Source organism: Hyperolius riggenbachi, chromosome 10 (genome assembly GCF_040937935.1).
Source record: "Hyperolius riggenbachi isolate aHypRig1 chromosome 10, aHypRig1.pri, whole genome shotgun sequence".
Lineage (NCBI taxonomy): Eukaryota > Metazoa > Chordata > Amphibia > Anura > Hyperoliidae > Hyperolius > Hyperolius riggenbachi.
The window spans coordinates 62,903,371-62,928,929 of NC_090655.1; the positions used below are offsets into that span (position 1 = coordinate 62,903,371).

Genomic DNA, 25,559 nt, shown 5'->3' on the forward strand with positions numbered 1-25,559 from the left:
AACCCGAGGTGAGAGTGATATGGAGGCTGCCATGAATAATTTCCTTTTAAAGTGGATCAGAGATGAACTTTTACTTATTGCATAATTGTGTTCCTTTCCTATTGTTTATAGGGCATTCCTCAAGCCAAATACTTTTTTGTTTTTGTCTTAATACTCTAATTCCCTATAAACTAAACAAGCCACGCCCACAGGTTTTAAGAGAGCCAAGGCACTTTCAGACAGTAGCAAGGGCTCATGGGAGCTCAGTCTGGGCAGGAGGAGGGGCAGGTATTACTAGCCAGAGATTTCAGAGGCAGAGCGGAGGAGGGAGGAGGAAGGGGGGGGGGGATAAGGTTTTTTTGCTCAAGATGCAGATAAGCCTGCTTCTGTGTAATGTTTACAAACAACATAGCTGCTGTCATTGTATCACAGGAATAATCAATCATATTCTGTTAAAGCTGTTGGCAGCTAGATTTGCTGTGTAAACTATCTAAACTTTAGATAAGATATATAGACAAGTCACTTGTAGTTAGTTTTTCATCTCGGATCCGCTTTAACCACTTCAGGACGATAGGCTTACACTCCCCTAGTGACCAGGCTATTTTTCACTAATTAGGCCACTGCAGCTTTAGGGGCTCGCTGCAGGGCCATACAACTCAGCACACAAGTGATCCCCCCCTTTTCTGCCCACCAACAGAGATTTATGTTGGTGGGCTGGGATTGCTCCTGTTAGGTTTATTTTTGTATAAATATTTGTTATTTTTTAAATACCTTTTGCTATTTTATTTATTTTTATGCCCGCCCTCCCTCCCCCTGCTACCCAATTACAGCGATCGGCTGTCATAGGCTTCAGCCTATGAGAGCTGATTACTTTTGTGCTGCCAGAGGGGACAGCCAAGTGACACGGCTGTCCTCAGTACAGCGCCGCCTTAGATCGCAGCACTGTACATTGTAACTAGATGGCGGTTTCGCCGTCTAACAGACTCCTAGCGGCGATCGCGCTTGGAGACTGATGACGAAGCAGAGCTCCGTCATTCAAGCGGAGATGCGCACACGATCTCCTGCAAAACCCCGCCCTAGGTTGGCTGCCGCCACATTCACGCCCATTGGCGTTACGTGCACGTTGAGAGGTTAAACACCAGTTTCCTGGCAGTCCTCATCTTTCTGGTCAGTAGTGCCTGAATCACACACCTGCAACCAGCATGCAGCTAATCTTGGCAGAAACATCTGATCTCCATGCTTGTTTAGGGTCTGAGGCTAAAAGTATTAAAATACCAGAATCAGCAGGAGAGCATTGTTAAAAAGGAAATAAATGTCAGCCTCCATATACTTCTCACCTCGGGTTCCCTTTAAAGCGGACCTGAACTCAGAACTTTCTATCTGCTCTAAAAGATAAGCAACAGCATAAACATTTGTTACAGCTTACAGAACTCCTTAAATAAATTTGCAGTGTATCTACGTTCTGCTTTCATGGAAGCAGACAAAAGGGTTAACATTCTGTATTTACCTATTAGCTGTGTCTGCTGAGGACTGCTGAATTTCTGTGCTGACACAACTGAGAGATCAAATTACATTTGTGATTACGGTACTTGAAGATGAGGGAATTTTACAGGCTCTGCTCTCTAAAAAAACACACAGTGTGCATTTCTCTGTTTCCTTCTGTCCTGTTCAAGAGTTTTCAGGTCCATTTTAAACCTTGGTTCTCAGCAGAGACAGTTTTTTGGGGTGGCTGCTGCCAATAATCTAATCTGCATTCGCCACACATTCTCCCTCCTTAGCTTTCTGTCATGCGACACCCCTACGCCCTCATCCATAGCAGGAAAGCAGTTCACTAGCCTACAGGCCAGCAGTGCTTCTGTACACAACTTCACCCCAATCTGTTGCCTCAGGGATTGCATCCCGATCCATGCGACTGACAATATTTGTGTGTGTATGCCCCTTTAATTGCACAGACCCCCCCCTGTATGCTAGACTGCCTAAAGTATACATTTATCTTGTGCTGCTATTGAAAGGGGTTGCTGTGGAGAAGAAAGCATAAACAAGGAGCACTAATGAATTTATATTTATATAGAACAGCTGGGGTCTTTGCGGCGGCTCTCTATGGGAACAGATCAGTCCACAAATACTTTCAGTGAGTGTGCCCTACAAGCTGATCTGGCAGCAAATATGCAGTGAAAGGGAGCCAGGCTGATTCTTATTTACTACTGCTACTAATTCACCCTAGGAGGTGCTCATACATCACGCAATGTTTGGGCAGATCGACCATGAGACAAATCTCTGATCAGAGTGAGATCTCTTGCCTGTCCATACACCGCAGACAGATTCCCTATAGATTTTAGCATGAAATCTATCAGGAATCGGCCAAGCGATGCTGCCTGCCTGGCCAACCCCAAGTGTTAAATGTAAACCCCCCCCCCCCCCCCCCCCCCCAGAGCCTGGGCTCTGTAAATTCTCACCCATCCCCCAGCATGACTCCCAGCTTCCTTCACAAGTGCCTGTAGCACGACGCGTGTGATGTCTTACACAAGGCCTGGTGCCCAGTGATACAGGCACTCGCGGTAACAGCAGACACAGGGCTGACGCCGGAGGAGGCGTGAGGAATGATAGCAGACAGGGGAGAATTAAATAAGCATGGTTACTGGTGGGCGGCAACACTGTAGACTTGGGGACAGCGACTGGGAATCCATCGGTCGTCGCAATATTGCACTCTGTTACAGTCGCGCACCCGATCCAGCGTGTGCAAATGAGATTTTTTAGCATGTCCAATCAATGCTTTCGGTCCAAAATCGAAACATTGATCGGGCGGACAAAATGCCCGGGTTAGTTGCAAAATGCTTAGCTCTAGATGCTGGCTGGTCTATAGGAGGTGCAAAACTTCCAATGTCCGGACTCTTCCCTCTCTGCAGCAGCCGGTTATACTGAATGCTAACTTTCAGAGACCCTGCAGCACAACATCAGTATAAAATGCAGGCTGACTGCCACACACAGGGCTCTGCAGAGATGACAGCTGACAGGATAGTCACCTATGGCAAATGCCACAACAAGTCACCCAAAGGACTTGGACAAAGGAAGATTACAAAAAAAACAAAAAAACAACGCTACAATACAGTCACAGTATCAGTAATAAGATGCAATGCCATACAGAGACAAGATAGGACAAAATAATGTTTATATTGTGCTTTTCTCCTGGCGGACTCAATGCGGTTCAGGGCTGTAGCCACAGGCCACCAGAATCATTGGGGAGCCTTGCCCAAAACCAACTACTTTATGTACTGGCTTGAGCCAGAATTTGAATCCTGTCAAAGGCTCAAACCCTACATCAAATCTAACAGCCATTAAAGTGGACCAAAACTTTTGCACAGGACAGAAAAAAAACAAAAACTGAGAAATGCATCCTGTATGCAGTGTTCTCCCCAGGCTCTTTTAGCCGGGTGCTCCACCCGGCTAGTTTTGGTGACCTCCCGGCTGTCACCGGCTCACCTCCTCCTATGCTGTAAGCAGAGTTGTGCACAGAAGCGCCGGCCCTGCATTCTCTCATATTGCCCCACCGGCTACTTTTTCTTGCCACCCGGCTATTTCATGTCACCCAGCTGGAAAAAAAATTCTGGGGAGAACACTGTGTATGTATTCATAGAGTTTTGCCAGTCTAATTCCCCCTCATCTGTGACTACTCACAAGTGTAATTTCATCTCTCAGCTGTGTCAGCTGGCTGCCTCAGCAGAGCAGCTAATTTGTAAACACAGGATGTTATCCCTATGTTTACTTCCATGAAAGCAGGAAGTAGGATACACTGCAGATTTATTGCAGGATTTGTATCAGCTGTAACAAAGAAATGTTTTTCTGTAAAGGGAACCTAAGGCGGGGGAGAAATTTATACATACCAGGGGCTTCCTCCGGCCTGATTGCTCCCACGCCTCCATCTTCTGGATCCTTGATAATGGGACCCGCAAGTTTGGCTAGTCAGGGCATATTGCGCATGTGCAGCTCGGCCCTGCACACGCTCCTGCGTCTGGAAGAGTTCTGTACAGCGCAAGCAGCGCAGAACGCGCTCAGGCACGGGAGCGAGTACAGCCACACTGCGCATGCGCCGACTGGCCGAACTTACAGGACCCGTTACCGAGGATCCAGAGGGCAGAAAACAGCGGCGTGGGAGCGATCAAGCCAGAGAGGGCTGAAGGAAGCCCCAGGTAGCTATACATTTTTTTTTCTATCCCCAGTCTCTGGTACACTTTAAAGGTTATTATGCTATTGCTTATCTTTTAGAGCAGGGAGGAAGTTCTGAGTTCAGGTCCACTTTAACCAGTACTATCCAGCTGACCAGAAGTGTCCATCTGAAAGTGCTTTAGTTTCGGGTATCAGTGTTTTCCCCAGACTCTTTCAGACGGGTGCTGTACTCGGCTAATTTTGGTGAGCTGTCATCAGCTCACCTCATCCTCCTCCAATGCTGTAAACAGCATTGGACAAGCCCTGCATTACCCCATCGTGTCCCACCCGGCAACTTTTTTCATATCAACCGGCTGGAAAAAACTTCTAGGGAGGACACTGGATATATTGAGGACTTTGCTATTTAATGAATCACTGTAAGGTGTAGCAGAATTCAAATTTTCACTCAATTCGTTTGACTGAGGAAAATAAAAGTAAAAAAAACACCTCTGCCTAGGTGGGCCATGCCTGCTGAGTCCAGGAGTGGCAGACATTCAGCTCAAGCATTGAAATGAAGAACAATGGCTGATCCTTACCGGTTTCCACCCCGGAGGAACGAACCCAGGTCCAATAAACATTGCATTGAAGTAGTTGTACAGAATCATGACAGTCCAATTTACAAGAGTCAGGAAGTTGAGGCTGCCTCCGGGGATGTCCAGGGGCCAGTACCAGAGGATGGAGTCCAAAATGGCCACGATGGAGCAGATGATGATCACCCCCAGGGCAATAATGGGGCCCCAGTGACACAGTCTCCTCAACTCCCGCAAGTTTTCAAAAGCAATAAAGGAATCCAAGGCAGCCATATTTCCTGAGGTAGGAACGTTTATTCCAAAAGATGCGGCCTCCTCTCTGACGTCCTTATAGGGACACTGTGGGGATCCATAATTTTCCAGATGAGGATCCCACCTAGGCAAAGAAAATCACACAGTTAGAAACCTCTATTAGTAATCTGCAGAAAGATATAAGCGTTAGTGCTTCTTTGATGGTCAGCGGCCAGAGGATTTCCAATCCACCAATAGGTCAAAAGAACAAAAGAATAGTATTCCTCAGCGCTGTTTGTTGTAATCCCACACTCAGAGAAAACCTTCAGACGCCCAGTGCTCAATAGTAGGGACAGTGACCATCACCAGAAACATATGAGTGGGAGCCAGAGATTAGTTTAAGGAGAACCTGAGACCAGAAGCATCTCAGGTTCTATACTTACCGGGGGCTTCCTTAAGCCCCCTTGAGGCCGCTCGTCCCTCGCTGTCTCCTGGGGTGGCTCCCGTCACCCACAATAGTGCTTGAAAGCCTGGCCAAGTTGAGCATGCGCATCCCGCTGTGCTCCCGAGGCTAGGAGCATTCTGCAATGCGCAGGCGCAAAACACTCCCAGGGACGGCAGCTCAAAGGGGGAGCACGCCGGGCCACACATGCGCAACGAATAGTGACTTCGGGAACTATTGCAGATGACAGGAGCCAAGGGACGAGCTGCCTCAAGGGGGCTTAAGGAAGCCCCAGCTAAGTATAGAACCTGAGATGCTTCTCATCTCAGGTTCTCTTTAAAGTCAATGGGAACTGTAACCTTAAAAAAAAAAAAAAAAAAAAAAAAAAAAAGCCAGATACGTACCTAAGGAGAGGGAAGGCTCTGGGCCCTAATGAGCCTTTCCTCTCCTCTAATTAAAATCCAATAAAAGAAAGCCAAACTCACATTGTGGGCAGGGCTGTGAAGTCGGAGTCGTGGAGTCGGAGTCGTGGAGTCGGGCAATTTTGGGTGCCTGGAGTCGGAGTCGGGGAAAAATGCACCGACTCCGACTCCTAATGAATTTGTAACTGTAATTAAAATAGAAAATATGATAAAATGTTCTATTTCTCAGATAATAGTCATTAAAAATAATGTATATATACAGTAATAGCTGTGCTTAGTCCACAAAAATGAAATAAACCAATCAAAATTAGTTACTTGTGCTGCTTCAATAAAGCAGTCCCCGTATTTTTAAAGGGATACTGTAGGGGGGTCAGGGGAAAATGAGTTGAACTTACCCGGGGCTTCTAACGGTCCCCCGCAGACATCCTGTGTTGGCGCAGCCACTCACCGATGCTCCGGCCCCGCCTCCGGTTCAGTTCTGGAATTTCAGACTTTAAAGTCTGAAAACCACTGCGCCTGCGTTGCCGTGTCCTCGATCCCGCTGATGTCATCAAGAACGCACAGCGCAGGCCCAGTATGGTCTGTGTCTGTGCAGTACACTCCTGGTGACATCAGCGGGAGCGAGGACACGGGCGTGCAAGCGCAGTGGTTTTCTGACTTTAAAGTCAGAAATTCCAGAAGTGAACTGGAGGCGGGGCCGGAGCATCGGTGAGTGGCTGCGCCAACACAGGATGTCTTCGGGGGACCATTAGAAGCCCCGGGTAAGTTCAGCTCATTTTCCCCCGACCCCCCCTACAGTATCCCTTTAAGGTCAGATATACATATCTGATTGTGACTGTATATATGATGTGTACACAGGAATCTCTTATATATACTAAATAACATCTATGCTGTAAGTATAAAGCCTGATGTGTAGCTGTGTCACTAATAGAGATGGTCAATGAGATGGAAATAATTCTGCATTGATGCTGATTTATGCAAATGTATGCACTCCCTTTGCTGATGAAATCAAATAATTTGATAGGTTGTTAAAATTTGGTTTGGTGACTACAAATTAAAGGGTACCTGAGACGGATGAAAAGTAAAGTTTTATACATACCTGGGGCTTCCTCCAGCCTAAATACCTGGGGCTTCCTCCAGCCTAAATACCTGGGGCTTCCTCCAGACCCTTCAGGCTAATCAGTCCCTCGCTGTCCTCCACCACCCGGATCTTCTGCTAGGAGTCCTAATAATTCAGCGAGTCAGCGCTGTCCGGCCGCATGCCGCTCCCACAGCCAGGAACATTCTGCACCTGCGCAATAGTGCTGCACAGGTGTAGCATGCTCCTGGTGGCGGAGTGTGTGCGTGCGCACTACGCCCGACTGGCTCAAGTACCTGGACTCATAGCAGAAGATCCAGGTGGTGGAGGAGGACAACAAGGGACTGATTATCCTGAAAGCGGCTGGAGGAAGCCCCAGGTATGTATAAAACTTTAATTTCATCTGTCTCAGGTTTACACAGTAGTACTATACTCTACATATGCACTCCCCACAGAGCTGCAGGGAATCCACTGAGAATGCTGTGCACATTGAACACAGAGGTGTTGTCTGTCACCCATAAACCTTGTTCAGATTGTGCATTAAGAATGTGTAATAGAGGAAGAATCTCCTCATTCCCCTGCAGAGTACCTGCACATCATTCTTACATGTACCCACACTTACATTGCCTAGGGCCTGATAGATGTTCTTTGTTCCGGTTTGTACTTTTTACAAGTACTCTTACCAAGGACTAGTTTTAGTCTAAAGGGAATAAATATAGTAGTCTACATATCCTTCTCACTTCAGTTGTCTTGTAAAATTCCTAAGCGTTGGCAGTTAAGAGACGAATTTCATGTTACATACTTTTAATCAACAAAATTGTAATATGCAAATTAGAGGAGTCGGAGAGTCGGTGGAATCCTAAACTGAGGAGTCGGTGGATTTTTGGACCGACTCCACAGCCCTGATTGTGGGTCCATGTATACTGGACCCTCTTTGCATTAAACCACATTAACACTATTGCACAATATCCAGAAAAGTGCCAAGTACTTAATTATCAAATTGTAGGTCTCAAGAGATGCCGGTTCTCCTTCCCGAGCAGGTTTCACCCTTCCGCAGTCATCACTCCTGAAAGTATTTATACAGACGCATTTTGCTGGGTCCTGAGTTTACTATGGGCCTGAATCCACTGCTGCGAAAATCGGGCCGATTCCGCAGAGTTTTCCCGCAAGCAAATCACGCGGGGAAACTCTGCCATAGGGAATGCTGCTGCTGCCGCCCGAATCGCTTACCTTAGCAATTCGGAGGACGTTGCAGCATTTTTTCGTGCGGGAGGCAGCGAATCCTATAGCCGTGCATGGCATGGCTTCTGTAAGTCGGTGTGACCGCAGAGCAGGAAGTGCCGCCACACGTGGCTAGTGGAAGCGAGCCCTATATCCAGATGTTTACTATACTGTATCAGAGTTTACTAGAATGAGATTATACTGCATACTGTTTGCATCAATGTTAATGGTTTACAGGAGAAATGATTTTCTTCTCGTCTTCATATGTACTTATGTAGGGACTAAACCTGAAGAATCAACGATAATTACCCTCCATATACATAGATAGATAGATAGATAGATAGATACCCTCTTTCCATGAAAATAAGCCCTAGCTGGAATTTTGAGAATGCTTGAAATATAAGCCCTACCCTGAAAATAAGCGCTAGTGAAAGTTAAAGGAGGAAGAGGCAGCAAACAAGCGGGGACACATCGGTGCAGTCCTGACCAGGCACCAGTCCTGACATCCCAGCACAGAGCAAGGTTATCAGCTGTGTGCAGTGATGAAAGGACAGTTGCCAGATCAGTACATTGCACAGGAGGCGGAGGCTAGCAATCAGAGACACAGCGGTGCAGTGCCGATCGTGGCACCGGTCCTGTCACCCAGCACACAGCAAGGTTATCAGCTTTGTGCAGGGATGACAGGGCAGGTACCTGATCTGTACAGTAGCATACCTTCAGATCCAGGAACAGCACAGTACAAAGGAACAGGAAATGTTCAACTGAGAGACACTTCCTGATATAAATATAAGACACCCCCTGAAAATAAGCCCTAGCACATCTTTTGGAGCAAAAATTAATATAAGACACTGTCTTATTTTTGGGGAAACACAGTAGACCCTCTTATCCTGTAGCATGGTCACCTCCTCTTACAAGCATCATCTCTCCAGCAGTGTGTCCGCCATGCTCAGAGCCTGGAAACCTTCAAATGTACTCTCAAAACCCACCTGTTCAGACAAGCCTCTAATTTATTGGAGGTTCACGCCCTCATCTGCTAACCCCTATGCTTCCTTCCCTAATGTCATTACCTCACCCTCTATATTGAAAGCTCACAAGGGTAGGGACCGCCTCGTAGTGTTTCCGAGGCCTGGGACCTGCTAACAGCGCTTTTCAGCAGGGCTGTGGAGTCGGAGCAATTTTGGGTACTCGGAGTTGGAGTCGGTGATTTCATAAACCGAGGAGTCGGATGATTTTTGTACAAAATCCACAGCCCTGGTAAGTATTAGACTAAGGAGTCGGAGTCGAGGAGTCAGAGTCATTTTGGGTACCCGAGTTGGCGTCGGTGGTTTCATAAACTGAGGAGTTGGAGTCGGAAGATTTTTGTACTGACTTCACAGCCCTGGTTTTCAGAGCACTTGTGATGTAAAAAGCTCTTGCTAATGTAATGCTATGGGTGTGATCCCACTTAAAAGACATCCGAGGTGAAAATAAACTGATAAGAAAAACAACTGTATCTATCCTCACTCACCTAAAAATGACTTTTTTTATATTTTATTTTATATTTAAATCTAGTTTTTAAGTTTTTACTGTTTCATTGTCTCTGCTCAATGACACCTTCATTGAAGTACGCTAGAGCTCAAATCTATGAAATATTAACCCTTTTTATCCCTTTCCTGCTCTCAGAAGCCATTTACAGACAGGAAAGTGTTTTATGGCTGTAATTCTTTTTCAGTGAGGGTTATGCTATAGTCTGACCCAGTCCAACCCAGACAGAAACTCACTTTCACACCTGATTAACAATTTCAGGCAGAGAAAGAAAAAAGGAACACAGCCTAGTTATTTGTGTGCTTGGCACTGTACATACACATCAAGTCTAATGTCACCTCGGTTGTCCTTTAAAGGGAACCTTAACTGAGAGGGATATGGATGTTTCCTTTTAAACAATACCAGTTGCTTGGTAGTCCTGCTGATCTCTTTGGCTGCAGCAGTGGCTGAATCACACACCTGAAACAAGCAGGAAGCTAATATGGTCTGACTTCAGTCAGAGAACCTGATTTGCATGCTTGTTGAGGGGCTGTGGCTAAAAGTATTAGACACACAGGAACAGCAGTCAGGCAACTGGTATTATCCATATACTTCTCAGTTTTGGTTCCCTTTAAAGGATGCAATTTAAAATAAAAAATAACACATAGTTTTACATTAGCAATAGCTTTTCAAATCACAAGTGCTTAGAAAAGCGCTGCTAGTGGGTCCCAGGCCTCATTCTGATGTAATTTATCATAGGAACATGCATCAGTATTGGTGATGTCTCAAACCACACATCAACGATGCATGTATTTGTATTGCTGGATGTCGTGATTGTAACGTTATTAACATATCTATGTTGCCCACTATTTGTTCTGTACTATGTACAGCACTACGGAGGATGCTGGTGCTATATAAAAATTAATAATAGCTTCATAGATTTTATTTATACATTCCTCCCTCTACTATCTTTTTGGTCAACTCCTACACCCCAGGAGAATCGAAGAACTAAGAGTATTCCTAATAAACAGAGGCCTACAGCAAATTTAGCATAGCATTCCTAGCAGGGCGATCAATGAGTTTTTGTCTTCTGTGTACTGACCTTAAAAGTAATGCTTTGAGCCAGAAAACAATATATGCCATACATTTTCGCACAGACTTTCCCATCCATACAAGAGAGAGAAGGGAAAGGAGGCTACTCCATCTGCAAGCATGAATCACATGTGACATAAACACCCTGGGGCTTTCTCCATCTACGCAGCAATAGAGGATAATTATATGCATTTAGGTGATACAGTATTTATGGAAGTGGATGACGGACATTTTAAAAGCCAAAGATTATAGGAAAAGCGATTCCACCCATTTAATGAACATCTCAAATACCTGCAAACTGCAAAGATATTTGAAGAGCTGTGTCGTGATTTTGTATTTAAACGTATAAGAAGAAAATCTGCAAAAAAAACAAACAAAAAAAAAACAACCCCAAATCTGAGTATTGTGCCGGCTGCTGCTACTGTAATCCAGATACTGCCTGGTGCCAAATCCATAATGCAGACCAGCAGGCCTCCTACAGGAGATGGTCCCCAATTGGGCTTCACATAAACTGTCAAGGAAACTTGGTGAACCAGTTTCTCTGCAGATGACCAATGTTTATAACACAAACAGGGCATACATACTTCATCACCTTGTACAAAGGCAAGAACATTACAGCACAGGGGTCATATTGAGGATTGTGTCCTCAACATTAAAAAGCACCAACATATTATGCGGAACTGTAAATAAATAAGGGTGCACATAATAAACGTATTTAGCGAAAACATAATAAACTACACAGTAGAAGAAGAGGACCCGTCTAACCGGACTCCAGGCGAAGCTACCTAATGGTGCATGCACACATTCAGGTTTGACTGGCCAATCTTACCACTTCCAAACAGCATGAGGGCCAAGAGATTTAATATACAATGAACTGATTGTCAAGGTAAGCTCTTACTAAATGAAGGTGGTAAAATTGGCCAACCATTGGCAAATAAAAAGTGTGTACCACAGTGATACGTTCATACTGAGTCCGCATACCTCTGTGTGTTGTCCATTCCTCTAACATCATACCAAACAAGCATGGAAAACAAGACCCTCATTCCAACCATTTTATTTGCATTATTGACAGGCATTTACTGGGAATTTTTTCCTAACCAAATAGGGCACTCGCGTAGCTTTGCACGACATCAATCAGTCCAAAGCTAGCAGTGGAAGAAGTTTGATCGATCCCCTATCAGATTCCAGCTGAAGTCTAAAATCAAGCAGTGGAATATGGTAAAACAATCACTGTGATCAATATCCAGTTAGGGATCAATCAATCAGTTTCAATTTAAAGCACTGTCACATAGTGGATAGCTGGGGACATTATCCAGATCCACCCTACTCACTCCTGTAGTACAGTATTCACCCTTTAACTTTTTCTCCCCTTTAAAAACACTTTCAAACAGGGCTGCTGAAATAGAAAAGAAAATCTACAGAGCCAGGGCTCATATCAAAAGGTGGCTCCTAACTTTAGAGTATTTATTCAATTGTTGTAAATGATTCAGGCTTCTTGACTGGACAGACTGGCTTCTGCTTTCCATAATAATTTGTCCAGCCCTGCATTACAAATTTCTGCACTGCTCACCCCACCTTCCTAATAAATACTTTACAATTCCCCTCCCTGTTATCACACTTGTGCCAAATTTAAAGCACCTTGATAAAACTCACCCAATTAAATCAGTTTTTAAACTTCTTCTCTACAAGTGATAATTTGTCAACATATTCTTCTAAATATGAACATTTCCAATATCATACCTCTAACTTCTCTAAGACCTCACAGCATTATTATTTAGTATTTACTGTATATAGCGCTGAAATCTTTCACAGTACTGCACAGAGTTTATAGTCTTGTCACTAACTGTCCCTCAGTTAGTGACAAGACTATAAACTCAGAGGGGCTCACAATCATGACAACCCAAATAACATTTATATAGGCCTTTTGTCCTGGCGGACTCAAAGCGCCAGACCTGCAGCCACTAGGACACGCTCTATAAGCAGTAGCAATGTTAGGGATTCTTACTCAAGGTCTCCAACTGAATAGGTGCTGGCTTACTGAACAGGAAGAGCCGGGATTCGAACCCTGGATCTCCTGTGTCAGAGGTAGAGCCCTCAACCTGCACACTATCCAGCCACTATATGTCCATCATAGTTTAGGGCCAATGTTAGTGGGAAGCCAATGGACTTTTGTTTTGGGGAGGAAACCAGAGCACCCAGAGGAGACCCATGCAGACATGGAGAGAAAAAACAAACTCTGTGCAGACAGCACATGTGTAACACTACCCCATTCATGTTACTTGGCTCTAGTATAATTGAATTAACCCAGCAGGAAACCTCCTAGGGAAATTTTGATTGTGATTGGTTCCAATAACAGCACCCTCTACAACTTTTAAGGGGCCCATACACCTAACGATTTTCCCGCCGAAATACGGCCGTTTCGATCACAGTGATCGAAACGGCCGTGAAATCGCCGTGCACACTGCTGACAGAACGATGGATTTTTTTTCCGAAATCCGTTGACTCCCGTCGTTCCATCCGTGTGGAAGATTTTTCTCGGTCGCCGGCGGGTCGGGAGTGCGTCGATAGCGGCGGTCGAATGCCCGACGACCGACGCAATACAGCGGGTATACATTACCTGCTCCGCCGGCGCGAGTCCCCTGGTCCACCGCTGTCTTCTCCGCCTGGTCCCGGCATCTTCTCCGCATCACGCCATAACTTCCTGTGTCACTGCAGTGACAGCGGAAGTACAAATAGAGGGCGCTCTATTTGAACTTCCGCTGTTACTGGAGTGACAGAAAGTTATAGGCGGATGCCAGCCGGGAGCCGATGCGGAGAAGATGCCGGGACCAGGCGCAGAAGACAGCGATGGACCAGGGGACTCGCGCCGGCGGAGCAGGTAATGTATGCATGAGGGGCAGCAGCTCCACAGATTGTGATCGGTTTCAGGCTGAAATCGATTCACAATCTGTTTGCAGTAAAGGTGGCCATACGATCCCTCTCTGATCAGATTCGATCAGAGAGGGATCTTTCTTTTGGGCGAATCTGATGGCAAATCGACCAGTGTATGGCCACCTTTAGGTTCGGAATAGATAGTAATAATCACTATGACCACACTATTCAGCCAATTACAATGCTTCTAGTTGTAGAGGGTGCTGTAATTGGAGAATTGTTCTCTATGAGGTTTTCCACTGGGCTTTCTTAACTATAGTAGCGCTCATTTCTTTAACCTTATTTAAATTGCCCAACCTACAGCCTCATAGTACCATCTGAAGCTCTAAATAATATGGAGCTAGTATGGTTAAGGTGACCCAGTGAGTCCATAGGGAACAGATCTCTAGTCACAGCAATGTCTACAACTTGAACTATTCTAACTGCCCAAACAGTGGGGAATAGCTTAGCAGTTTAAAGGAGAACTGTAGTGAGAGGTATATGGAGGCTGCCATATTGATTTCCCTTTAAGCAATACCAGTTACCTGGCAGCCCTGCTGAGTTATTTGCCTGCAGCAGTGTGAATCACACCAGAAACAAGCATGCAGCTAATCTTGTCAGATCTGACAAAAATGTCAGAAACACCTTATCTTCTGCATGCTTGTTCAGGGGCTGTGGCTAACAGTATTAGAGGCAGGGGGTCAGCAGGACGGCCAAGCAACTGGTATTGCTTAAAAGGAAATTAATATGGCAGCCTCCATACACCTCTCACTACAGTTCTCCTTTAAGAGTATGTTGTCCATCCAATCACGTTAGCGGAATTTCTCTATGGACTTTAATGCTGATCACTGCAATCATACCAGCGCCAATACTTTAAAGGACAACTGTAGTGAGAAGAATATGGAGGCTGACATGTTTATTTCCTTTTAAACAATACCAGTTTCCTGGCAGTCCTGCTGATCTATTTGTCTGCAGTGGTGTCTGAATCTGATTAGAAATAAGAATGCAGCTAATCTTGTCAGATCTGATAATGCCAGAAGCAGCTGATCTGCTGCATGCTTGTTCAGGGTCTACAGCTAAAAGTATAAGAGGCAGAGGATCAGCAGGTTAGCCAGGCAACTAGTATTGTTTCAAAGGAAATAAATATGGCAGCCTCTATATCCCTCGGTTACAGTTGTCCTTTAACCATATATTTCCTAAGATCTCTTAAAATGGTCCTCCTAGCCATAACACAATCCCACCCCTTAACCAGCATTTATTATGCCCCTCTTAATAACACCTCCCCTCCAACATGCCATAATACCCTTTAAGCACCTCAAATAACCCCTCCTCCTTCATGCCCACCAAATGCCCTCCCAAACCCTACATCTCCATTCTCTCAGTGTACAGAACCCTCCTACCCCTTAAAATTAATTTCCCACTTAATACCTCCTCAATCTAAATCTCTATAGTGTCCCTCATGAGATTACCTCCCCTCAATATGCCTCTTCATAATGCAATCCCAACTACTACAATCCCCTATCCCCATATTCCGCTACACTACAGCAGCCCCCACAGCTTGTTCCTGCATTTCCCTCCTCACCTCTGCCCAGCAGAAACCTTCAGTCCTGCTCCCAGCCGGTCACCTCCCCACACTCCGCAAGCTCCTGCTCCTCACTTCCGGGTTGTGTCACCTCTATCAGCGCCCCTCCAGAAACAGACACATTGAACTCATGGCCCCGCCCGTTGATGACGTCAACCTATGGCAGATCACTCATCGCTGAACGGTACTGTGTGATGGACGCCATCTGCTGTCCCTTCAGTGTAATGCAGCAATGCCACCAGTTCTCATTGAATGTTTAATTGCTCGACAAGCTCATGGTAAACCAGAACTATTTAGCATAGCTCCCAACTGTCCCTCTTTTGGAGGGTCATTCCCTCTTTGGGAGCCCTGTCCCTCTGTCCCTCTTTCCTCCTCATTTGTGCCTCTTTCAGGACTTTGTCCCTCTTTCTATGTAAATATATATATTTCTCTACTAAAATGTGTTTGATTGACTCTAAACTTTATTCCCATCCTTTAAATTTATATATTATTAATTTTAAAATGTTAGAAAGGACCAGTGTGGTTTGAGTTATAAAACCACATATTTTTCATATTTTTTTTAATGAAATCTTTATGGTATTGGGGGGGGGGGGGGGGGCACTCAGTGGCGGGGCGGGGCTTAAGTGTCCCTCTTTCTCGTCTCGAAAAAGTTGGGAGGTATGATTTAGCAAAGTGAGTGTATGGGGCTATAGAGGGCCAAAAAGCCCTCTTACTATAAATGCTATGTAAAACAGAATTTCACCTTCATAAAACAGAAGGTGTGCAGGTTGGAGTAGGCATTTGAGGTGTGCCACAATGGATCACTGCCAGGCCTGGATTTACATCACAAGAGACCTATAGGCACAGATGTCTTGGTACACTAGACTTCGCCCTCCATGAACCTACAAACCCCCACCAAACTGCACCGCAAGTGTGTTGGCTGGCCCAGCTGTCACTTCTCCCTTAGTTCGCTTGCCCATCATAGGTAGCTACAGGTGCCCCTTAGTATTAGGTAGCCAGAGCTATCCTCAGTATTAAGTAGCTAGAGGTGCCCACAAGTATGTGGTAGCTAGAGGTGGCCCTGACTGAAGGTGGACCTGGTTAGCGGAACCCTGCATAGGTAAGGCTGGAGGGAGGCACTTATGAGGGGAGTGAGCCACCGTTCCATCATCAGGTGCCTGTAGGTAAGTCTGGCCCTGATCACGGCTGTATATGCAGATCATCCCTTTGTTGTTCACGAAAACTAACCACACCTCCAGAACCCCTGGAATGCAATGATGTGTCAGCTTGTTGATATTACAGAGCCAAACTAATCCAACATGCATACTGACTGTTTCAGACTGGTTGACCCTCATCAGTGCATGGCACGTATTAATATGGCTCTATGGGGTAGGACTTGAAATACCCAGAGTTAAGCTCTCATTCTAGAGGCCACACTGTCCCTTCTGCAGAGAGACAATCCATTTTTTGAGACAAATCCATCTGTCCCTTTTAGTTCCTTAAAGTGAAACTGAGATAGTTCACACTGCATACTTACCTGGGGCTTCCTACAGCCCCATGAGGTGTGTGGGCTCCCTTGCCATCCTTCCTGACCACTCCGTTCTTCCGTGGTAACCGCCAGTATTGCTGTCATTCGGGGCCAGTCGTCCTCTTCTGCTCTGCGGCTGGGAGCGTTCTATGTTTGCATGGAAGCCAAGGGAGTAGAGATGGCTCGAACCTCTGATTTTCGGTTCGCGAACCTCGAACGCGAACCTCCGCAAAAAGTTCGGTTCGCGCAAACTTTTCAAACCGCAATAGACTTCAATGGGGAGGCGAACTTTGAAAACTAGAAACACTTATGCTGGCCACAAAAGTAATGGAAAAGATGTTTCAAGGTGTCTAACACCTGGACCCCCAGGTGGCGGAGTGGTATACACGCCAAAAGTCCCGGGGAAAAATCTGGATTTGACGCACAGCAGCGTTTTAAGGGCAGAAATCACATTGCATGCTACATTGGAGGCCTAAAGTGCTTTAAAACATCTTGCATGTGCATACATCAATCAGATCTTGTAATTAGTGTACTGGTTCACACTTACAGACCAAACTCACTGTGTAACGCACCGCAAACATCTGTTTGTGTAGTGACGGCCGTGCTGGACCGGTGCGCACCATGACAAGAGTGCAGGTGATGGCGGCTTTCCAGCCCATATGGTCGCCGGGCTGAGGTAGCTCAATGACAGAACAGTGAGTGTGCAGCTGATCGAATTTGGTCTGTCCACAATGAAGCAACGACCTTATTATCTTGGGTGTGCCCCCCCGAGGCACTCATATAGCTGTCGGTCATTGCTTCATTGTGATACGCAAGCCTCTTCACCGCGGCAAGGTAAGGATTACGAAGGGGAATTGACACATGTACATGCCTTTTGTTTTGTTGTTGCAGCTGCAGTGCAGCCAGAAAAATTAGGCAAGCATGCCATGTACACGCACCAGAAAAATTATTATAGCGGCCGCTGCAGCGGCCCTAAAAATTCAGGAATCCGCCTGGAGTCCTGGACCCTGTTGGTGGTGGTGAAGAAGGCAGTTAAGCGGCCTGCAGGCCTGTGTGGGGAGCGATTTAGTCTTGGGGCAGTCAGTCACACGACGTGCAGGCAGAGATGCTGTGTGTAGGGACTGATTTAGTCTTCGGGAAGGCCTGACCGTGCTTTGCAGACCACGTGGTCAGAAGGACCCTTGACCCAACGCTGTGTGCCAGAGATGACACCACTTGCCCTTCAACATCACGGTACAGTTTGGGTATCACCTTTTTTGAGAAATAATTGCGGCCTGGTATCTTCCACTGTGGTGTGTGGCTTTGCTTTTGTGTGCTGCTTTCCCTCAGGTGGTCATCCCATTGCAGTTTCTGTTTTGTCATCATGTGCCTTCGTAAGGAAGTTGTCCCTACACGGATCTTGGTCTTTCCACGGCTAAATTTTTGGTGGCAGACAGTACAGATGGCATTGCTCTCATCTGAGGCAGACACACAAAAAATGTCCACACCGCTGAGCCCTGGGGTGATGGCACTTTGGTGGCGGCAGCCGACTGAGTGTTAAGTGGGGTGCCAGAATCAGGGCAGGAGGAAGAAGATATGTCACGGTTCCGTACAGAAGCTGAGGAAGATAAGGTGTTCTGTGTTAAATAGTCAATTACGTCCTGACAATCTTGGGAGTTGATGGCACGCGCCTTCTGAACACTGTACTTTGTTCCAGGGCCGCACGAAATCACGACAGCACGACCTCGAACAGACCTGCTGGGTGGCCTACATCTGCCTGTTTTGCCCATATTGGGGGGGATGAAGTGAAAGGTATGCACTGACTTGACTAATACAATGTGCAGTCACACAGGTGCAGTGAACAGGTATGCAGTGACTGGTATCAATACAATGTGCAGCTGTCACACACACAGGTACCGTAAACAGGTGCAGCAACTGACTGGTATATAACACTGCGTGCGCTCACATAGGTAGGTGCACTGAACAGGTGGGTATGCAGTGATTGGTATTACAAATGTGCAGCTGCCACACACACAGGTACCGTGAACAGGTGCAGCGACTGACTGGTATATAACACTGCGTGCGCTCACGTACGTAGGTAGGTGCACTGAACAGGTGGGTATGCAGTGATTGGTATTACAAATGTGCAGCTGTCACACACACAGGTACCGTGAACAGGTGCAGAGACTGACTGGTATATAACTCTGCGTGTGCTCACGTAGGTAGGTAGGTGCACTGAACAGGTGGGTATGCAGTGATTGGTATTACAAATGTGCAGCTGTCACACACGCAGGTACCGTGAACTGGTGCAGCGACTGACTGGTATATAACACTGCTTGCGCTCACGTATGTAGGTAGGTGCACTGAACAGGTGGGTATGCAGTGATTGGTATAACAAATGTTGCGCTGTCACACAGGCAGGTACCGTGAACAGGTGCAGCGACTGACTGGTATATAACACTACGTGCGCTCACGTAGGTAGGTAGGTGCACTGAACAGGTGGGAATGCAGTGATTGGTATTAGAAATATGCAGCTGTCACACACGCAAGTACCGTGAACTGGTGCAGCGACTGACTGGTATATAACACTGCGTGCGCTCACGTAAGTAGGTGCACTGAACAGGTGGGTATGCAGTGATTGGTATTACAAATGGGCAGCTGTCACACACGCAGGTACCGTGAACAGGTGCAGCGACTGACTGGTATATAACACTGCGTGCGCTCACGTAAGTAGGTAGGTGCACTGAACAGGTGGGTATGCAGTGATTGGTATTACAAATGTGCAGCTGTCACACACGCAGGTACCGTGAACAGGTGCAGCGACTGACTGGTATATAACACTGCGTGCGCTCACGTAGGTAGGTAGGTGCACTGAACAGGTGGGTATGCAGTGATTGGTATTACAAATGTGCAGCTGTCACACACGCAGGTACCGTGAACTGGTGCAGCGACTGACTGGTATATAACACTGCGTGCGCTCATGTAGGTAGGTGCACTAAACAGGTGGGTATGCAGTGATTGGTATTACAAATGGGCAGCTGTCACACACACAGGTACTGTGAACAGGTGCAGTGACACTGCATGCGCTTACCTAGGTAGGTAGGTGCACTGAACAGGTGGGTATGCAGTGATTGGTATTACAAATGTGCAGCTGTCACACACATAGGTAGTCACTGAATGTGCTGGGCCTGGCAGTGGCACAGTAGGAATTACCAAGGGGCCAAGGTCCAGCAGCTGCGACTGACTGACAGGGTTGTATATGCAACACAAGTGTCAGTGGGACACACACACACAAAAAAAAAAAAAATCACAAGAACAACATTAGCTCTCAAAAGCAGGGATGAGCAGAAACTACGCCAGTGCGAATTTACGCATTGTAGTTCGCATCTACGCATCATAGTTCGTAGGTGAAGTTTCAAAACTACGCTTACGAATTTACGCGTAGCGAAGTACTGCTACGCGTAGCTTAAGCCCACTATACGTAGTAAACATGTGCATTGCGTAGTGAACTACAAATGCGCTACTCGCGTCTGATTTTCCGCGTGCGATTGTGGAAAGGGGAATCTACGCATAGAAGAGTTCCCGGTAAAAGCATTTAAAGAGGAATTAATGCGAAAAATGTTCCGCATACGGGCATAAGCCTCCGCATACACTACGCTTCACACTATGCGTAATTGCATATTTTAACGTGTAGTCTATGACATGCATACGAAGCGTAGTTCCAGCGTAGCGAAGTTGGCTGACTACGACCATCCCTGCTCAAAAGAGCTGTTGAGGATGAGGAGTGCTTTGTAGCAATAAGATCAGCAAGAAGGAGCAACCTAACAAGCCTAACACAAGAGCCTAACTAAGCTTTCCCTACGTCAGCAGCAGCAAGGTTCTCTCCCTTCTTTAATTACTGCAGCCACACGAGTGAGTGAAAAAGCTGACGCTGTCTGCGTTTTATAAGGGGGGGGGGGGGGGCTCCAGGAGGGAGTGTAGCCTGATTGCCTACCGTGTGCCTGCTGACTGTGATGTAGAGGGTCAAAGTTGACCCTAATAATGTAGTATAGGGGGCGGGTTGAACTGGCATATAGTTCGAGGTTCACCGCGGACGCGAACCACCGAAGTTCACGCGAATAAGTTTGCGGTCGAACCGTTCGGGCCATCTCTACAAGGGAGCCCACATATCTCATCGGGCCGGAGGAAGCCCCAGGTAAGTACAAATAATGCAGTGTGTACCGTCTCAGGTAAAATTTAAAGGATACCCGAGGTGACAAGTGACATGAGGAGATAGACATGTGTATGTACAGTGCCTAGCACACAAATAACTGTGCTTTGTTCCTTTTTTCTTTCTCTGCTTGAGAGAGTTAAACATCAGCTATGTAAGTGACAGTTTCTGTCTGAGTCAGGACTGGGTCAGACTACAGTGTGGCCCTTACTGATAAGAAATTACAACTATAAAACACTTTCCTAGCAAAATGGCTTCTGAGAGCAAGAAAGAGATATAAAGGATCAATAGTTCATAGGTTTTAGCTCTGGCATACTTCAATGAATGTGTCATTGAGCAAAAACAATAAAACAGTAAAAACTTAAAAAGTAGATTTAAATATAAAATAAAACCGTGGAATATCTTAAAAAGTCATTTTTTGGAGAAGGAGGATAAATACAGTTGTTTATTTCATTAGTTTATTTTCACCTCGTGTGTCCTTTAAAGAGAAACCGTGACCAAGAATTGAACTTCATCCCAATCAGTAGCTGATACCCCCTTTTACATGAGAAATCTATTCCTTTTCACAAACGGATCATCAGGGGGCTCTGTATGGCTGATATGGTGGTAAAACCCCTCCCACAATAAACTCTGAGGACCATGGTTCTGGCAGTTTCATGTCTGTGAACCTTGTTGCATTGTGGGAAATAGCTGTTTACAGCTGTTTCCAACTGCCAAAAAAGCAAGCAGCAGCTACATCACCTGCCAGCAGTAAAAATGTCACTATGTGAAAAATGTCAGAATGTAAATCAGGGATTTAAAATATTTTACAATGGGCAAACACTGACTAAATCATTCATACATAATTATTGTAAAAATGAAGTACTTTTTTATTACATTATTTTCACTGGAGTTCCTCTTTAACCTCCTGCCGACCACGTCACGCGATGTGTGTGGCCGCGGTGGCAGCTCCAGGACCGCCTAACGCCGATCGGCGTAAAGTCCTGGGGCCAGCTATTGCAGGAGATCGCGCGCAGGCTGCGCGCGCATCTCCTGCTTGGGGGGGGGACCTTCAGTCTCCCAGCGGCAATCGCCGCACGGGAGACTGTTAGACGGCGAAACCACCGTCTATAAAGCTTGTACAGCGCTGCGATCTGGTGCAGCGCTGTACTGGGTCAGCCGTGTGACACGGCTGTCCCCTCCATTGGCCCAGAAGTGATAGGCTGTCATAGGCTGAAGCCTATGACAGCCGATCACAGTGATAGGCTGGCGGGGGGAGGGAGGGAGTGGCCACTGCAAAGGGAAATTTTAAAACACGATTTTGATCAAAAAACAAACAAATATTTATTTAAAAAAACAAACACCTGGGGTGCAATCAGACCCCACCAACAGAAAACTCTGTTGGGGAGAAAGGGGGGGGGGGGGGGGGGGGGGGGATCGCTTGTGTGCTGAGTTGTGCGGCCCTGCAGCTTGGTCTTAAAGCTGCAGTGGCCAATTTTACAAAAAAGGCCTGGTCTTTAGGGGGGTTTAACACTGTGGTCCTCAAGTGGTTAAGGCTGGTTCACATGATGCAATTTTTCCATCAGATCAACGGGTCGATCAATAAATTCCAGCATGTCCGATCAGCTCCCAATCTAGAATGGGATTGATTTTCAGATTGGTACTGCACAAAATCGATTCCGTTCTCGATCGGTAGCAGTTTGGAGTTGCCAGAAAATATCGATAGATCTGTCGATCTGTTGGGAAAATTGAATAGTGTCTACCAGGGTCAGTGCAGACAGCCGGTGTTCCAACATTTTAGCATACCCGACAGAATAGCATACAAATGCTACTGAGCATGTGCAAAGTCATGCAGGGCAGACATTAACCCCATAATACCCATCAGCAGCATTAACCTTTTCAACCCCAGTTAGCTGCCTGTGTGCTGATGTGCAATCTCCACTATCCAAGTGGACATAGAGTTAGAATAAAAAGTTGTCCGAGCGAAGCGAGGACCGAGCCCGCAGCCCAGCGAGCGAAGCGAGCGGGCAAGGGGACACTGATTCTACTAACAAGGGGTATATCACTTTAAATGTATGCTATTCTGTCAATGTATGCTAGCTAGTTGGAACACCGGCTGTCAGTGGCTCGTTTCGCCAAGGCCAAATGCTTTTATGCTATAGCACAGAAAAGGGCTTGGCATTGTTTGCTGTCAATTCATCATCGCGTCTTAAACTACGGTGACCATACGTCCCGCTTTACCCGGGACGCGTCCCGCCTTCGGGGGGGCGCTGTCCCAGGCTGCATGAGGTCCCGGGAAATGTCCCGCTTTTAGCAGCGGGACGTCCCGGCCTCGGGACTCTGGCCACCGTACAATGAACTAGCCGCAGCGTCTACTAGACGCTGCGCTAGTTCATTCCCCACAGCCCCGCTCCAGCCTGCAATGTTCTCCGGCAGGCACAGGCAGAGCAGGGCTACGGGAAGATGGCGTCCGGAGGCGGAGCCCTTTGTCTCCAGTACAGGACTCCGCCTCCGGACGCCATCTTGCCGTAGCCCTGCTCTGCCTGTGAGAGGCTGAGCGGGAAATTGAACATCGTCCAGGCCAGGGGGAGCTGCACCTGAGGCACCAGAGGCCGGCTGCGTGAGGGGACGTCTTCTGCCAGGTGAGTAAATGCCTTTTCTTGCAGGTGAAGTGTTTGGCCGCATTGCGTGTATTTTGTACTGACATGTTTGCCCGCAGTGCGTTTATCTTGTACTGACATGTTTGGCCGCATTGCGTGTATTTTGTACTGACATGTTTGCCCGCAGTGCGTTTATCTTGTACTGACATGTTTGGCCGCAGTGCGTGTATTTTGTACTGACACATTTGCCCGCAGTGCGTTTATCTTGTACTGACATGTTTGCCGCAGTGCGTTTATCTTGTACTGACATGTTTGCTCGCAGTGCGTTTATCTTGTGCTGACATGTTTGCCCGCAGTGCGTTTATCTTGTACTGACATGTTTGCCCGCAGTGCGTTTATCTTGTACTGACATGTTTGCCTGACATGTTTGCCCGCAGTGCGTTTATCTTGTACTGACATGTTTGCCCGCAGTGCGTTTATCTTGTACTGACATGTTTGCCCGCAGTGCGTTTATTTTGTACTGACATGTTTGCCCGCAGTGCGTTTTTCTTGTACTGACATGTTTGCCCGCAGTGCGTTTATTTTGTACTGACATGTTTGCCCGCAGTGCGTTTATTTTATGCTGACATGTTTGCCCGCAATGCGATTATTTTGTGCTGAAATGTTGCCCATTGCGTTTATTATTTAATGGTCATAGTTGGCTGTGTTTGCTGCTTTGCGGTTATGGCATACTATTAAATAGCATCACACAGTTTCTGCACACCTATGATGTGAATCCACGTTTGACCACATCACGGCGTAAACACTGCTTTCTTATGCCTCGCTGTTGCATCATTCTGTTAGCTCCGCCCATAGAATGTCATGACCACGCCCATTTTTCGTGCGAGCTGCAGCCACCAAATTTTTCAACCCTCCCCCCCCCAATTCACCCCGTCCCAGGTTGAGCCTACAAAAATCTGGTCACTCTACTTAAACCCCAGGGAATACCGTAACAAGGAACGCCAACAACTCCAGAAGCTGCATGTCCTGGAAAACTCGATTGACTGCAGCGCTTGAGCAATTGATGGCAAACGGCCTGAGTTGAACGATCCCATACATTACAATATGCCAAGTGATGGATCCCGGCAGGACGGAGATGAACGCCACACAGCAGATGTCTGTCTGAACCGGCCTTTTTTTGCACTCCTTTTAGGACTGATGTACACGTCTTATAAATATTTTATGTGGCTTGAAACTTTATTTCCATCTCCTAAAATGACATACGGGTATTGCTTATTCTCAAATAGTATTGAAAGTAGTCATGAACGATAGAAAGGCACAGCGTGATTTGAATTATGACAGTACGTGCCACACTCATGAACGCCGCTAGATAAAACTCCAGTAGTGATGTGAATGTGGTGTGCCTTGGGAGTTGCACGGGGCATGTCCCTTTTTTCCATTTCAAAAAGTTGGCGGTAAGGTCCCCCTTCCTGTATGAACGAGTGTGGCTGTGCTGCTGTGCACTGTGAAGGCGTCACGCAAGCACAATACGGCTACGCTTGTGCTCAAAAGAGTGTAGCCTTGATCTGATTACTGATCGCAGAGGGTCCAAACATTTCCAGTCACTTCCTGTCTTCTGTGACACCACTCACCACAACAGTAAGCAGGAAAGAAAAGAAAATTGTTTTCAAAAAAGATATATTCTTGATTTATAGACCCAAACAATTTTTTCAGCGTTTTGTGTCATAATTGTGAAACAATTGAGCATGCGTGAGGTACCTTGGTCAGGGCTCTCTCATTCTTTTGTCTTGAAATTTGCCAAAGATTTTGTTCATCATGTTGCAATTTGCACTGTAATTACCATGTTTCCCATTTCTGTATTACTGTATGTACCAGTGTGTATATTTTATGTCTACCATTGTCCTTATAACTATATTTCCTGTTGTATTCTTACTCTGTACAGCAGCACGGTATATGTTGGCACTTTATATAACAATAATAAATAATAATAATGTTACAATCAATCATAAAAAAAATTATGATAATTCTTGAATTGAAAAGAAATTTAAAACATTAAATGGTGTGTGTTTTACACTTGCAGGTAATGCCTGC

General features: G+C 46.3%; 1 protein-coding gene across 3 annotated transcripts in view; it reads right to left on the reverse strand.

The window, feature by feature from the left end:
• ZDHHC6 (zinc finger DHHC-type palmitoyltransferase 6) overlaps positions 1–25,559 on the reverse strand; it is a 52,983-nt gene that overhangs the window by 24,355 nt on the left and 3,069 nt on the right. Inside the window, exons 1-2 of one of the 3 annotated variants that reach the window (XM_068256571.1) lie at positions 15,194–15,280; positions 4,719–5,088 (exon numbers count right to left, since the gene is read on the reverse strand). In XM_068256571.1, coding sequence (XP_068112672.1) covers positions 4,719–4,985 — 267 coding nt within the window. In that variant the 5' untranslated portion in view covers positions 4,986–5,088; positions 15,194–15,280. Of the gene's footprint in view, positions 1–4,718; positions 5,089–5,870; positions 5,913–15,193; positions 15,281–25,559 lie in introns of those variants that run through there. The other 2 variants (XM_068256570.1, XM_068256569.1) reach the window with 2 other exon arrangements.